Source organism: Chaetodon trifascialis, chromosome 8, assembly GCF_039877785.1.
Source record: "Chaetodon trifascialis isolate fChaTrf1 chromosome 8, fChaTrf1.hap1, whole genome shotgun sequence".
NCBI classification, from domain to species: Eukaryota; Metazoa; Chordata; class Actinopteri; order Chaetodontiformes; family Chaetodontidae; genus Chaetodon; species Chaetodon trifascialis.
Genome location: NC_092063.1, coordinates 24,789,103 through 24,805,250, shown reverse-complemented (window position 1 = coordinate 24,805,250; position 16,148 = coordinate 24,789,103). Strand labels below are relative to the sequence as shown.

At 42.9% G+C, this 16,148-nt stretch overlaps 2 protein-coding genes across 4 annotated transcripts in view; one reads left to right on the top strand and one right to left on the bottom strand.

Annotated features, from left to right (window-relative positions):
* The window catches only part of cox4i2 (cytochrome c oxidase subunit 4I2), a 4,705-nt gene extending 2,437 nt beyond the window's left edge, over positions 1-2,268 (top strand). The window contains exons 3-5 of the mRNA XM_070968444.1: positions 707-871; positions 1,396-1,527; positions 1,794-2,268. Of these exons, the coding sequence (XP_070824545.1) occupies positions 707-871; positions 1,396-1,527; positions 1,794-1,927 (431 nt within the window). The 3' untranslated portion in view covers positions 1,928-2,268. The remainder of the gene's footprint in view (positions 1-706; positions 872-1,395; positions 1,528-1,793) is intronic.
* A 1,489-nt stretch (positions 2,269-3,757) lies between these two features.
* Positions 3,758-16,148, bottom strand: part of bcl2l1 (BCL2 like 1) — a 28,972-nt gene continuing 16,581 nt past the window's right edge. For all 3 annotated transcript variants that reach the window (XM_070968175.1, XM_070968178.1, XM_070968177.1), the window contains exon 3: positions 3,758-7,653. In XM_070968175.1, the coding sequence (XP_070824276.1) occupies positions 7,510-7,653 (144 nt within the window). In that variant the 3' untranslated portion in view covers positions 3,758-7,509. The remainder of the gene's footprint in view (positions 7,654-16,148) is intronic.

Here is a 16,148-nt window from a genome sequence, read left to right as displayed (position 1 = left end):
TGTAGGTACAGTCATTGCTGTGGAAGAAAGGGCTGTGCTGCTCAAAGGTCTCCATAAGGCCTACTGGTGCTCGGTGACCCAGTTAGACATTTCAGCTTTATTGATACTGCAAATGTTTTATCCTTCTGAATACCTTATTTTTATAGCTGCTGTTACTGAAGACTTGCCTCATTTATGCAGAGAGGATCAGAAATGTTGAGAGCAGACACTGTGTTCAGCTCCACTAACCTGCTCGAGCCTTATGGGTCATTTTTGTGTCGTTAATCCTAAAGCATCACAGAATCTGGGGGGGTCTAAGAATTTGGTGGAACAACATAACATATTATTCCAAAAGGCTTGGTATGAGCTTATTAGTATGGCCGTTTGCTGAAATTGGTACAAACCTGGAGAACACAGCAAAGTCTGACTGTAGTAGGTTAAGTAAGTATGTATGTAAAAAATCTAAAGCCAATTAATAAATCATTCTCAGAATTTTAATTTAATGCACCTTTTTTCCATTATTCATGAAGCTGAGGAGGCTGCCAGTGTCTGAAGTGGGTTGACACCAGCAGATGGCGCTGCTGCACCAGCATGAATAGACAGCCATGTAGAATTGGCTGTTCAGTTTAATATGTATATACACATCAGCCTGTTTTCTTCAATCTTGACTGTAAATCGGTTCAGCAGTTGGTTCCAAAAGTGACCCTTCCTGTCTCTGTCCATCCAGAGGTGGCAGAGTCGGTGGACATGTCCCAGCCGATGTACTGGGACCGCCGGGACACCCCTCTGCCCGACAGAGCCTACAAAGATGTCCTGACTGCTGCTGACAAGAGCCTGAAACAGAAGGAGAAAGGACCATGGAGCCAGCTGACCAAAGAGGAGAAGATCGCCTGTAGGTTCTCCGTCACTCACAGGCTGAGACGGCGCACAGTGCAGCCAAAACTACACACAACAACAAAGACTATGAGATATCAAGTATCATCTCTGAAATAAAACTTATATATAACTATAGCTGCATTTACACTGGTTACTAAAAGTACATTTTGCTGTTAAAGCTGCTGCACTTTTACTTCAGTAAATCAGTAAAGGTAACTAAAGGATCTGGAAACTTCTCCCCTTGTGGGTAACATCATAACACAATGAGTAATCTCAGAAATAATCTTCAACCACCTGACTGCTGATGTGTTGAAAATGACACTATGGCAACATTTTTAGGTTCTAAATCCAACAGTTAGTGTGCAGGCTGAAGCGTTCGAGAGACCCACTGCTGTGACACGACACAGAGCAAGAGAAAGGAAAATGACAGTAATGGCATGCTTCCCTAATTTCTCTTCTTGACCTCGATCTCACCCATCCCTCCTGTCCTTCACTTCCTCTCTTTGGCCACCCCACCCCCCCATCCCCCCACCCCCGCAGTGTACCGGCTGACGTTCCATCGGACCTTCCCAGAGATGAAGCAGCCGTCAGCAGAGTGGAAGACTGTGATGGGGGGTATCTTCATCTTCCTGGGCTTCACTGGCCTGGTGGTCTGGTGGCAGAGAATCTATGGTGAGTCCCAGACCCCTTTTTGCCTCAGCGTCACACACATGGTGCCACAGTCTCTTACAGAGCTTCTTCACATTGGACATTTTGACTCAAAGCACAGCTGTAACTAACAATGTTAGAGACGGCTCTGTTCCTTTTGCGTATCCCAGTAAGCAGTAATCTTAAGAGCTACACCAGTGTCTGAATGGTGAAAATGACCACTGTGAGGTCCATTACCAGAATAAAATGACAGGCATGCTACATGTGACTCTATCCCCTGTTTGCGCTAGTCTATCCCGAGCGGCCCAGGACCTTTGACGAGGAGTGGCAGGCCAAGCAGGTGAAGAGGATGCTGGACATGAGGGTCAACCCCGTCGAGGGCTTCTCAGCCAAGTGGGACTACGAGAAGGGCCAGTGGAAGTAGAGAGGCGGTGGCTGAGGTGGCACAGAGTTGGACCCGTCACCTCAGAGACACGTCTGTGAAGCTGCTGTTGAAGTTTGAATGTTGCATTACAGCTGTCTCAACCACTAGAGAGGTGGAGCTCATCCGCTGTCAGCATCTCTGGGGTCTTTGTGCTCTGTGCCACCTGTGGCTCTCAGTCAGTCGCCTCCTCTTCAGCCACCGCAGCCCTCTGTCATGGTGATGACTGTGTCCGTCCTGTTGTAACCACATACAGTAACAATAAATGCTTCCTTTGTGCCCAGGTCATGTTTGTTCAAATGCAAAGCACAAAAACATTGTTAAATCTAAGAATCTGACCATCAGGTGCTCCAGTGGTGGAAAGTAATGTAATAACTTTACTCAAGTGCTGTATTTAAGTACAAGCACTTATGTGTTTAGTACTTGAACTTGAGCATTTACATTTTTTGACCTTCATAGATAGATAGATACTTTATTCATCCCCAAGGGAAATTCACCAGTGCCACTCCACAGTTTTCACTCCACTCCACTTATTTGATAGCTGTACTTTGCAAGTTACGTTCAAACTAAAGATCTGAGCTTCTAGAAAATTATCTATTATTCAGTGATGAAATAATAATTTATTTTAATCTGTAATTAGGGTCTAAAGTAGACATATTTCAACCTGTTTTCAATGCAACATATTTGTTTCAAGTACTTTTAAAATCAGGGTTTTCATAATTCTACTTCAGCTCATTGTTTTCATGTTTCAAAATACAGTTTTTAGATTTATTTACAATAAGAACAAAAATGTAAACTAACTATTACATTTTTACAACTCATTTGTAGACAGGAAAAGCTTTTTCTTTTTTCTTTTTTTTAATTCTTTTCCATAATTGTGTACTTTTACTGACAGATTTTGCTGATGGTACTTGGTTACTTTGAATGCAGGGCTTTTGCTTGAAATTAAGTATCTGACACATTTTTGCCTTTTAGTTCAGTAGTGGCACGATCTGAGTATTTCTTCAGCCCATGCATTTCACCAGGTACTGGGAGGAGCTTTAAATATTAATATGAATTCATGGAATTGTCTTCTGGCATCTAAAGACAGTCGATAAAGAGCCTCACACATATCACAATCTGCATGAACTACTGCACATACATGTTAAAGGTGACGGTGGGACTTGAGCAGTATTAAGACATCACACAATATCAGCATCATTTCCACTTTGGTCCAGAGATCGATTGCCTTGAAATGTTAAGCAGATGTTCATGGTCCAAAGAAGATGAATTCTGTTTTCTTTTCCTCTGGTGCCAGATTTGGTTGAGAGATTCATGTCTTCAATATTCAGTTTTATGACTAAATACCTCAAAAACTAATAACAGTCCCATCAGCCTCAGCTCCTCTTTGTGTTTAGTGCTAATTAGCAAACGTTAGCATGCACAACAAAAGCAACACGTCGCTGTGGCACCACTGTGCCGACTGCACAGAGCTGTCAGTGTTACTGTAGCCCCTCAGTCTTTCTAAATGTTAAGCAATAGATATTAAGTTTATTAGAGTATAGATCTTAGTCTTGGAACTTGAAAGTAAACTAACAAATGGATAAAATAAGGACTCTTCATCTGCATTTCCTCTTCACATTAACCACAAAGGTTATCCTTTCTTTACAGGCACAATTCCCATTTCCTCAAACTGACCTCAGCAGTGATTTCAGGCCTAAAATGAACCTTGTTCCGGCTGATTTCATCTTCTGGAAATACCTTGAATATTTAACGACGTGTCTTAATATTAATAGCCAACTCTTCATGCATGCTTTAACACACCCACCCACTGTCCAAGACAAAGACTCAGTCCATCTTTCAGCATGGGCTTTATTAGGTTCAATGTAATTTAAGATTTTACAATTGCATTCTAAGACACAAACAGACCATTGGACATGGTTGTTATCTTTAACTCTGTATTATTTATGACCATCAAGAATGCATCAGAGACCTAACTTTTTGAAAATATGCTCTTGCTTTGCATTTTCTTGTCTAGTGGCAGTCCAATAATCCTAAAAAAAACACAACAAATGACAATTCACATCAATGTAAAGATGGAGTTTAAGGCCATTTGAAGGGGCACAATTACACTTTTTACACCATATATAAATAATGTTTCAAAGCCGTCAGTTCTGTTTTTCTTAAATATGTTACTACGCTAACGTACTATTCTAATCAGTTTAAATAACTAGCATATATATAGGATCGTGCCAATGCTGCCACACTTCCTTCATTTGTGCCTCCTTCAAGAACATTTTGCCACACAGAAATTCACACACATGCACGCACACACACACACAAACACGCTCACATATGTGTAGGAAGGGAACTTATTTCAGTGAGGGCCAAGACAGCAGAGAAAAGCCTGCGAGCAGCTTCTTGTTGGGGCTTACACTAGAAAAATATATATATATATATACTGTACTGGAATGTATGAGAGCAGACCTTGGCTAATAAGATACTCATCAATAGTCAATGCGCTTTGTTTGGTGAAACGCTTGTTCCAATGGTAATCAGGACTTTAGAAAGAGAAATCCATTTATCTGAGTGTTTGATGATATGACGATGGAGAGGAGCAAAAGTCGACATGGGTGAAGAGAGATGAGGCCTGCTATGAAGATGGAGGCGCAGCTGGTCGCTGGCACTCGTGCTGACAAACAGTGATGGAGGTTTCATGTGTAAATCCAGATATTTTTCTTTTACAGTGTTTACTCTCTGGGTTCCACGCAGCTGAATCTCCAGTTGAACCCCTAGCGCGTGTCTGTCCAGCATCAAAGCTGTTTTGTGCTTTATCGAGCTGCTGTGACACACATGAATAGAACCAGGTTGTTTCCAAATACTGTCTGTTGCTGTTAGCTGCAGACAGTATTTGGAATAAGATCCAGATTAAAGCACCTTCCCTTCTCTCCCAGTGAATAAATGGAGCAGCCATTTGTTGGTGCGTGAAATACCAGGCGACAAACACCCGTCTGACTTCAGCTTTAAATTAAAGATAGAAGATGTTTAGAAACAAAGGCGAGGTCTTCCTCTTCCCGTCTCTTGAGGACTACATCTGATTGGCAGGTGTGTACATTACAAATGTGTGTGTGTGTGTGTGTGCAGCAGCAGGTGGGCCAGCTGTGACTGACACACGTGACTAGGTGCAGTGACAGCCGGGGGACTGCAGAGGAAGAGGTGGAGCTGGATGGAGAGGGAAAGAGGAGGAGAGACGGATGGAGATTTGACAGATTTGAGGTGTCTGGGGAGGACAGAGGAGGAGGAGACGGGGTGGGGGGCAATGCTTGGGTAACTTGGAGTGAGCGTGTGTGAGATGGGATATGAAGGTTTGGGTGTGTAGTTTTTACGGTCGTACAGCCAGTGACAGTTGCTGATTGGCTTAAGATGGTAAACAGACTCATGATGACACATTTCTAATCAAAACTAACTCAAAGAACATCTGATGCAGAACTGCATTAGCTCGTCAAAGACAGCTGCTTCATCGCTTTGCTACATAAATCTTCAAAAGGCTTTGACGTTCACTCTGGTGTTGACATGAAGCATAACTGTGTCAATGGAAGATTTGTCTAAAGGTTTGAAATAAGGACTGATTACTGAATTAGCACATAGAAGAGAAACTGGGGAAAGTGGTCTTCTGTTTGAGCACTGCAGCACATGGTTAGCATGTTATTACAGATTTATGACAGAAATGACGCTTTATTTCAAACCTGGCTGCAACTAAACGGCACGTCTGTTGTCAATATGTCTCGTTTTGTCAGATGAGCTGTCCAAAACCCAACTTTCCTACCCAATTCTACAACTATATGACATAAGACAAAAGGAGCAAATCCTCACATTTGAGAAACTGGAGCCAGTTTGTTTTTGTCATTTCTGCTTGAGAGTTATTGATCAATCGGCTAACTGTTGCAGCTCTATAAGCAATAAATTCACAGTTTCTAACACACTGTAATGTAAACTGATAGAAGGACATCATTAGACATTAATGGATTGTTTCAACCGCTTAACTTAGCATCCATAACTGGCATATGAACAGATGACTAATGAGTGACAATGTAACACAGCTGTTATTAGAGCAAGATCAATGTCAATGAGGGATAAATGGCCCACTCAATGTGTATGTTGGTCTCACACGCAAAAATAAAAACCTAGTTATCAGCCTAATATCAATGTCTAACATCACACTGTAGGGATTTGTTCATGTGTACAATCATTCAATACATATGATCCAAACAGTGTCATCATTCACTAACTGTTAACACACCAGTTATGGATGCTTTATACAAGTTAGAACTGTTGACAAAAACATTAATGTCCTTACACCTGCTCACAACTGTATTATAGCGCGTATTTACCTTTAGTAAATGTTTATATACTGCTTGTAAATACTAAATTGGAGGTGAGGTGAGGGGTTTAAAATAAAGTGTCACTAAAATGAAAAGTTAAATCCAAATATCCAACCCTTCAGTGAAGCCTAGTCTTTGATGCTGAGTGTCTGTGGCTGCTCGATCTATTGTTTGTGTTGCTACAGTATTTGCTGCATTCTTCAGCTACTGTGTAGTAAACATGGAGGGCCTGTGCCACGGCGCCCTGCTCGTATGAAGAGCAGTTACAGAACTTGCCACACACAGTGGTCTGGCACTCAGCAGGCTGACTGAAAACAAACAGGATAAAACCAAGGCCAAGTATGACCATGAAGCACAGATCAGCGGGAGCAGTGGGGTTTTAATGGTTCACAAATCCAAAACTGAACGCACCAACAAACACAAACAAGAAGGGGAGTTATTGTCCTGTTAGGTTTTAAGACTCCCATGTTTTATTAACTAAAATCTGCTCACCATTCATACAAAACCCAAGACAAAGACAAAACAATCGGTGTATGGAGCCATGGATTAGGATGTTATACTTTCTGTATTGGTGATCAGGATGGTTGGCAGGAAATAGGAACTACAGAAGCTGTTCAGGGGCAGGTGCTACATCCTCCCCTGCTTTCACTCTCCATATGGCACATACAAAGCTATTGTAGAGCTGTCTGTGGGACGAGCAACAAAACAAGCTTCAAGACGAGACGTGTAGATCAGTCCAGGCCCCACAACACACTGACCCTATATATCAGACAGGTTTGGGTTAACTGTGAAGACTGGAGTCAGTTTCAGTTTCTTTTGAGAGCCAAAATGGGAAACCAAAATTTGTTAAAAACTAATACATACAAACATGGAGAAAGAGAAATAATACAAGAACCAGTGGAGGAAAGAACAAAGGGAACATCTGGTTCAGTGAATGAAAGAATAACATGTCTGTCTCTGCATGAACAGATTTTCCATCAGGGTGCAAGAAGGTGAACAAATGAATAAGAGTGACTCTTCTCTGTCTTTCACTCAAAAGTTCAACAACATGTGAGGATTCTTAGTCCACTGTGGGATGCGTGGGGAAAAAAAAAAAGTAAACATCATCTGCAGTTCTGACGACACAAACAGGACCTTCATTTGTACTTCCATGGTGTGTAGGTCGAGGGGAGTGAAGGAGGCAGGTAGGGGGAGAGTGTCGGGAAGGTTGTCGTGTGTCTCTCTTCACAGGCGTTTCTGGGCAATGAGCGAGCCCACCACCACCCCGGTCACCAGGGTCATCCCCGCCAGCAGCCACTTCTTGAAACTCTCCTGAGACCTCCTGCCCTCTGCCGCTGCGTCCTGCCCAAAGATTTCGGCAAAGCGCTCCTGGCAGACGTGAGAAAAAGAGAAAGAAAGGGGAAAGGAAAGGGTTAACACCAGCACATTTGCCACTGACTATGTGAGATGTATTCAAATCTGAAAAAAACCCACAGACATTCCCTGAAACTCCCCGTAAAAGAAACCTGCCACCAGCAGGTTCACAGTCTGTCAGGTGGATTCCCTCCAGTAAAGGTCAAACTGCTGCCTGGCTACCCACAGCTGGGTATCCATATGACTGGCACAGCCCACACACTCACATGTGGAAATTTCCATGCACTGCTGTAATCATACAGGTGAGGCATCATCTCAACCAGTGAAAAGCCCCAAAAGCCACCTGCATCGATGCTGTGCACAGTAACAACAAGATCCTCTTGACTAAAGGAAAAAACCACATCATTAAATTCAGCGATAGGACCCGGTCACGACAACTCCAGCTTTAAAAATGTTCCACCCCCCCCCTCCCCTCCCCTCTCTGGCATCCCATCGTGTTCTGCAGCAGATCCCTGTAGAACCGTTGTTGTTGCTGACATTCTTTCCCACTGTTGTACTCAGATTGCCAAGCCTACATTGCCGCCCACTGAAATCATTTCCTGGAAATGAGCTGCAGAGCACGCAGTTTCAATCTCTGGCCACAAGGAGGCGCCAGTCAGAACGAAATCTCAAACAAACACAACAGCAGATCAGCTGAGCTGGACATGACCCACTGAGTCACAGCTGATGATGCTCATGTTGTCCACGCTTCAAACCTGCGAGTGCTTTACCTCAGTGAGCATGATTTGTGAGGCTAATGTTCCTTCTTAAGAGCACGTCGTGAGCATTCGGTCTGAACAAATGTGAAAATGACTAATTGAGTTGTCTGATTCTTAGTCAGAGGTGGATTCAACAGGCCGAGTGGGACAGAAGGTCTTTCACTGGGGGGGCTGTTACTGGAAACCCTGCTGAGAAAAGAGCCAGGAAGAAGAGGGTGAAAGAACAGAGAAGTAATAATCAGTACAGGGGGTGGGGGGTGGGAGGGGTGTTACTGGAAACAGAGTAATGAAGCACAGAGGATCTGGAGGACCTGGGACCTGTTCCAGAGAGCCTGTTTAACAAGCTCAGGACTTAACCCTGAACTCTGAGTTGACCAACCACAAGATGATGAAGTCGCACCCGTTAATCACGTGCATGGCTACTGAAAAAAAGCCATCATCGGTCCAGCTAGAACAAAATTCACCATGACAGTAAATGAATAAAGGGCACAACCTCTACTTTAATCCTTCAGGTATTAAAGTCTGATGCATATCTTTAAAAACACAGTGAGACAGCAGCAAGTGAGTCAGTCGACAAGTCAACACTGAACTTTACATCAGTGCAGTCTACTAATTCATCACTGACCAGACTTGGATTTACTTAATGAGTGATGAAGTGGTGAAATCTGACTGCAGATTACACATTCATTTGTCAGACCTATTTATTCAGCTGTAACGTGACAGGGACAAAACACAGGTGGCAGCAACTGAGAGGAAAAACCAAAAATATGACACATATACATCACAGTTAAGATATACTGTACTTACAGACCTGTGACTGTAATCTCGCCCAGTAACAATGGGTTAGGCCAAGTTTTATGGTTATTGATTGATCAGTGTGGCTGTGTGTGTACAGCTTCACACTGAACCGTGTCAGTTTAAAACAACACAGGAAATGACCCAGAGTTAATGACTGCTGGAAATGTAAACTCCGATTTGAGGGGTTTACAAACTAAACCCACTCTCTGGAACAGACCCCTGATGAATATGAGTGAAACAATACCAAGAGATAAAGGGGGAGTGGCACAAATCAGAGGTGGTGCACACACATAAAAGGCTTGAGAGACCAAGAGGAAGGTGGAGGCGTAGTGCTATCATTCCTGAGACATTCCAGAAGCTTTAAGTCAGTCTGATTTCTGCTGGATAACAGAACCATGCAGCTGAGTTTCTTTCACGCCCCGGGTTCTCTTGCTGCCTGATACGGTGACATCACCATCACCAGTGAACCACTGCAGTACACAGTAAAGCCTGAACAATGAAACTGACTGGCCCCTGAGTTCTCAGGAAACACACCTACCATGAGATCACAGGTTATGGGATGACTTCTGCATAATATACATGTACGACAGGGCTGAGTAAGGATTCTGAGAAAACCATTTTGACTTTGTGGCTAATATTTCAAAGAATATGAGGGAGTCAATGTGTTGGTGGAAGATAAGGGGTGAGATGGTGTGGTTGTGACCTCGATTCTGTGTTGTGCGCTACCAGCTCAACTAGAAACGAACTAAACTGGTGATAGTATGATACATGTCACAGTTATTTTCACGGTTTTAGAGCTCTTTACCACAAAGATGTCTCAAAGTGTGGTGACTAGTGCTGTCAATCGACAAAAATATTTAATTGCGATTAATCTCATGAATGTCACAGTTAACTTAAATTAATCGCACATTTTTATCTATTCTAAATGTGCCTTGAATTATCATTGTAATACTGTTATAACATGGAAAAGTGGATAGGCTTGCTTTGCGCAAAGGTTTTTTATTGAAAACAACGTGTAGTGTTATATTTCACACTAACATTCTCACTTTGAGCGGTCATTCACATTTGAATGAATCAAATCTCACACAATTTAACACTGTCAATAAACAGATGACAAAATAATAAATGCTTGATACAGAAAAGCCCCTTCAACAACCCTTTCTAAGGGATCAAAACAGGGTGATACAAGATAAAGTTACAAAGTGCACATCATTGTAAACTAGGACTTAAACTTTCCTTTCTTAAGTTTCCTTTGAACATAATAGCATCCATATGTCTCTGTCGAAAGCCATCCATTGTCGCCTGGTTTTGACGAGGAGGCGGCAGAGAATTCACATTAGCCGTGTGTTTGGCCATCAAGTGGTATTTCAGACTGGATGTGCTACAGTGATAATTCATTTCACACCGACAATACACACCTTAACTTTGGTCATGTCAGTTGACCCATCTGGCAACTTTTTGAAACTAGACTTTCCATTCAGAATCTTTTTCGCATCTATTTCGGCGTTTCGGTGTTTCACGCTTGACATCCACACAAACCGGTAGCCAACTCCTTTACAGCTAGCGAGCAGAGTTTTAGTTTTTCTTAAGTTACTAGCAGTGGCCATAGCTTACAAAAAACTGCAAGTTCACTAGGTCACAAAGAGCGTTAATCTCGCGATAATTTGCGTTAACGCGTTAGTAACGCGATATTTTTAACAGCACTAGTGGTGACATTTCATTTTGCAAAAAATCCAATGAAAATCCAAAAGCACTAATAAATGTATCCTGGTAAGTATTGTCTGAAGCCTGATGTATCTTATTCCTCTGTGCCACAGGCCTCCATTGTTGTCCAAAAAACACATCCGTGAGCCACACTGCTGCACTGAATGATATATTCATTATGACCAACAATGACACTGTGGTTTATTTTGAGTCAATCCCAACCACACTGTCCTGCAGCTGGGAATATACACTCGAGCTCCAAATGCGTATTAGTCTGCAACTGAAAACAGTCCAACACAAGCATAGGTTCATCCTGTCTGAGTAAAACTTGCTAAAACTGCAGTGTCCAGCTGTTTTATGGAATCAATGAGCCAATTTTAGCAGGAGCAAACCGGCTTTGGGCTGAGCGCCATAGACGCCGTCAGAAAACACTGAGACAGACTTATCTGACAGCAAGAAAATGTCAGGCCATGCTAGATCAAAGCGATCAGTTCATCAGAATGACAAAAAAAAAACAAATACAGTAGATACAAAGTATAAGCACAAAATAACTTTCTGATGAAGTAAAACTAGCCACCCTTTCTATCTCTGAGTGAGTGGAGTCAGTGGTTCTAGTCAATGAGCAGACATTTCTAAAATATTTGGTGCACAGAGGGAGGTTTGGAAGTTTCACTGGAGGCAGTTGTCTCAAGGTGAGAATTTCACCTTCAGCTCAATGATCGTTCCTCATCTCTCACTCACTAAACAGTGTGGATCCTCTGATCCTCTTGACCTGTCATTACTGTATGCTTGGGAAGACGGAAGGAAGGGATAAATATTAGTCATCAACCTCACCCTGACCATGTACAGAATTTGATAAAGTACATAAACATTGTCAGAAAAGATAAACTGGCCTCCCTGCTGGCCATAAATCCAAAGTAACTATCAGTGTTACTGCAAATCCTGTAACATGAGTCAGTGCTTCACTGTAGTCTGACCACTGCCAATCCCTTCCTGCGACATATTCCAGAACAATGTGAGGAATGTGGGTGTAGAGAGCAAACTGCAGCACCTTGTGATGGTGACTGACACCTGCAAAACTGACATGTCAAGACATGTTATCATCCAGTAGCAGGAGCCAAAATAGAAATAAACATAAATAAAACAGAATGTGACAACTAATATATATGCTCAAATTGAAAACAGTACAAAGACAAGATATTTAATGTTTCACCTCATCAGCTTCATTGATTTTTATAAATATATAATTATTCTGAATGTGATGCAGCAACATGTTCTGAGTGCCAACTCTTTTGGTACTGGGGTTGTGTTTGATGACACAGTGTGTATAGATTATGTTGGTAGTTCCAATGAATGTAAAGGAAAGCTCCTTCATATGCTACACAAAGCTCTACATGACCTGTTCATGCTTATATATCTTCTTTACATATTGATATCCTCACTCATGTCTTATTGGGTGACAAGTATAGCATATACTGAATACATACTGACAAAGATTCTCTAGAGCTCATAACTGTCTTTTGTCTGATGTTAATATTCCACTAATTAAATAAAAGCTTTGCATAGCAGTTTGAGTGCAAACAATTTAACTGTTAAGTTTCAATGAGAGACAATGTTGTCAGTTTGCTAAAACACACCTTAGATCAACAGCAAAGGTCTACAATTACTTTATGCAAACCCCTTCAATATATTCCAACATACACACACTGTTGGAAAAATGTTTACGATGGTTCAAACAATCTCTACCACAATCCCCACAAATGTGTCCATGAGGGGATGACTCTCTCGTGTCACCTGGGCTCACTGAAGCAGGGCTTGGAGCAGCAGTTACAGGTTTTATTGCAGCAGCCGGGCTCATTTGGTGTAATTGGAACAGCCCACATAGACCAGAGGGTGAATAATGGCTCGAGGGGTAAGGCTGATGACATTCTATTTTTTTTGTTATTGTCAACAAATCATATGTGAAGATCAAAGCTGACCATGTGTTAGTCTCTTTCTCGAATCTCGGACCTTCCCAGCCTGTGGCTCTCTACCCAAGCCCACTGTTTCCTACTAACTACATCAAGCTTTAAAAACAGGTGCAAAAGAATACACATTTGGTGTTACGCGGAGTATTTCAGACAGCAGGACAATGAATCAATATACCATCAAGAGAATACCTGAGGGGCCCCTGGCATATTTTACTAGCATTACCAGTCAGCTCACTATGCACATGTCAAGGCAGCACCGTTGGTTTGATATGCTCAGTCTCCCCTGGCCCCTCCTGGTAGGTAAAGCCAGTCTTTATCTACTTTCCCTCTTTCCCTTTCACACGGTCACACCTTTATTTCTTTATCTCAGCTCGGTTCCCACAGGAAATCAGGTGCTAGGCTGCGGCCTGAGGAGCTCTTTCAGGCCCCCCTGTTTTTTTTTTCTGCTTTTCCAAAGTCTTGAACTTTGTCTTTCTCCGTCAGCCAGGGAGAAAAGAAAAAGGATGAGGGAAGGATTAGCTCATGAAAGCAAAGGGCTGGATATAAGAGAGAAAGAGAGAGGAATAGCAAAGGGGCACAGGGAAGGAGATTCTGCAGTTGGTTGCCACGGCTACTGGAAAGCAGCTGATTAGCGTGTGTGATGTGTGCGAGTGTGTCTGGGCCTGCCGGTCCATCCTGTGGCTGATAAATGGCCCAATACTACATGTGGAGAAAGCAGCGTTTTAACGATCATTAGCAGCAGCTTCCCATTCATCAGCTCTGACTTGTCGGTTGCTCCAGTGTTGCACCATAACAAGCTGCAACACTCAAATCCCCTGATTGTGAAACCCCCTGACCACGACAGACACACACACACACACACACACACACACACACTCACACACACACACACAGCGGAGTAACACCTCACATCCTTTTCCTTTTAGGCAAAATGGGGATGGAGATGAATTGAAATTCAGTAAGTTGGGGACACTTTGAAAAGGCACACTGCGTTAATGTTAGTAATCGTATGACTAATCATGATGTCAGGCTGCGTGAGCAGGTATTGGAACACATGTTTAGCTGCTCAAGTATTTCAGGAAATTGCAATGGCCAAAGGTTGACACACCATAAACAATTTTAAACGATTGATAGTATTTAGAAAAGCTTACACAACCATTCATTGATGGGCAAAAGTGGTCGACAACAGCTTTGATAATTGATGAATTCAAGTAATTTATGAAGCAGAAAAGCCAAATCCAGTATTTGCAAAGCCAGTTTTTTGCGACCTGCTGAAGAATACTCATTAGTTGTAGCTCTGATATTCATGTCACTGGATTAGTACTACATTCTAAAGTTCAGCTGCACATGTGAACACAAGCCCTCAATACAACGGATGAACAGGCGTCTTTTAAAAGGTCAGAGTCCCTCCGTCTCTGTGCGTGCAACATCTGATCTAGACAGCTTGCTTTCAACAGACACGGACGCTTTCTAGCAACCCGCAGAGCACATGACGTCCAGGTCGTGCTGGCCACAAGCGGTGGCTGGAAACCGTTGAAAGATGCAGAGATGGTGACTGTGACAAAACTGTGCTGACGTTAGAAAGGAAGCCCAAGGTCTCATTCACACAATTCCACAGGGTTCAGCGTGGCTCGCTGTAAAGTGCTCTACTGTGATAGAAAGCTGACAAAGGCACTTTTCCTTGGACACACACGTGTGCTCTCACACATAAGAGCCACTTCAAGTGTATGTGTGTGTAGGTGTGTGTGGATGCATACAACACTCCCTCTGAATAGCAATGACTTGACAAAAACAATCTAGATGAACCAGCTTGGAACCAGTCCCATGCAGAGACAGGGGACAATGAGCACATGAGAGACAGTCACTGGAGCTGCTGGGGGTCATGCTCAACGGGGAGCTGGGCATTGTGGACAATCAAATCAATAATGGCTGATTTTTTCTCTGGGAAAGGTTTTTTATTCTGGCTCTAAGACTTGAACTGATAAACAAAGCAAACATTTCCACAGGGTTAAAAGGAAGTCCCAGTTCTAATATATTTGATATATTTCCTTGACACCACAACCTAACTCTGTGATACTGTTTCAGTCACCTGACACACACACATAACTCCAAACTATCAAGAGCATGTTTTGAATTCCATATGCATGCGTTAAGAAGGGCATATCTGTGTGTGTGTGTGTGTGTGAGAGAGAGAGAGAGAGAGAGAGAGAGAGAGAGAGAGAGAGAGAGAGAGAGAGAGAGAGAGCAGGGTGTATGGTAGAAACAAATGTGAGGAAAGGGAAAGCTTATACTGTCTGTTTCCCCAGTAGACTGAACCTCAGGCAGACATGCTAACTAGCAGTGACTGACAACTTTTTATAGTGTACTACAGACAAACCAACAAGTCTATTTCCAGGCCTCTGAGCAGGCTGTCTGGAACTGACGGCTTATTATAGAAGATCAGCTTTGTTCAACCCCTGTGAGTGATGGCTTTGTTACATTGATTCACAAAAACTCACAAGGAGAGACCCTTAATGAAAAGGATTAGAAAGCAGAGGTGAGCAGGGAAAGAGTCTGAACACACGGTCTGAGGGAGAGGAACATTCCCCGACAGTCGAGAGAAAAAGCAGGCTCTTAGTACACTTAAAAATGTCAACTGTCACGGCTGTAGCTGAGCAACACTTCCTGCAAGCTGCAACACTTGGGATGTGTACACGTGAACACTGAGTGGCCTTGTGTACGCTCACGCTCACACTCACTCACTCATGCACGCACGCACGCACGCACGCACGCACGCACGCACGCACGCACGCACGCACGCACGCACGCACGCACACACACACACACACACACACACTCCGGTGTCCCTGGGCCCAGAGTACAGCATGGAACACAACACACCTTGTGTTTTTGTTTATTGCGTAAAGTCACTGTTGCATCTGTGTGACACAGCTTAGAGGCCGACATGAGGAGGTGCTCAACAAGATCATGTCATTTAAGAGGAGTGTGTACTGAGAGGGTGTGACGAGTGAATGTGATGTGAGCTATGACCTCCGCCTTACACGGTGACAAACAGTCCATGAACTGATCATAGGATCACAGTGACTTGGCAAGGCCAAAAGAAAGAGCAGATTAACTTCCAAGATTCAGAAAAAGCACCTGAGGAAATACAGACACACTGTAATCACTAGCTTCATGCTGGATGCCATACTGTGTCTGACAAATCCAATGAGATCATCCACATTTTAGCACAAAGGCTCGAACGCAAATGAGAAACAATCTGTTGTTTTGGCGTTATTCA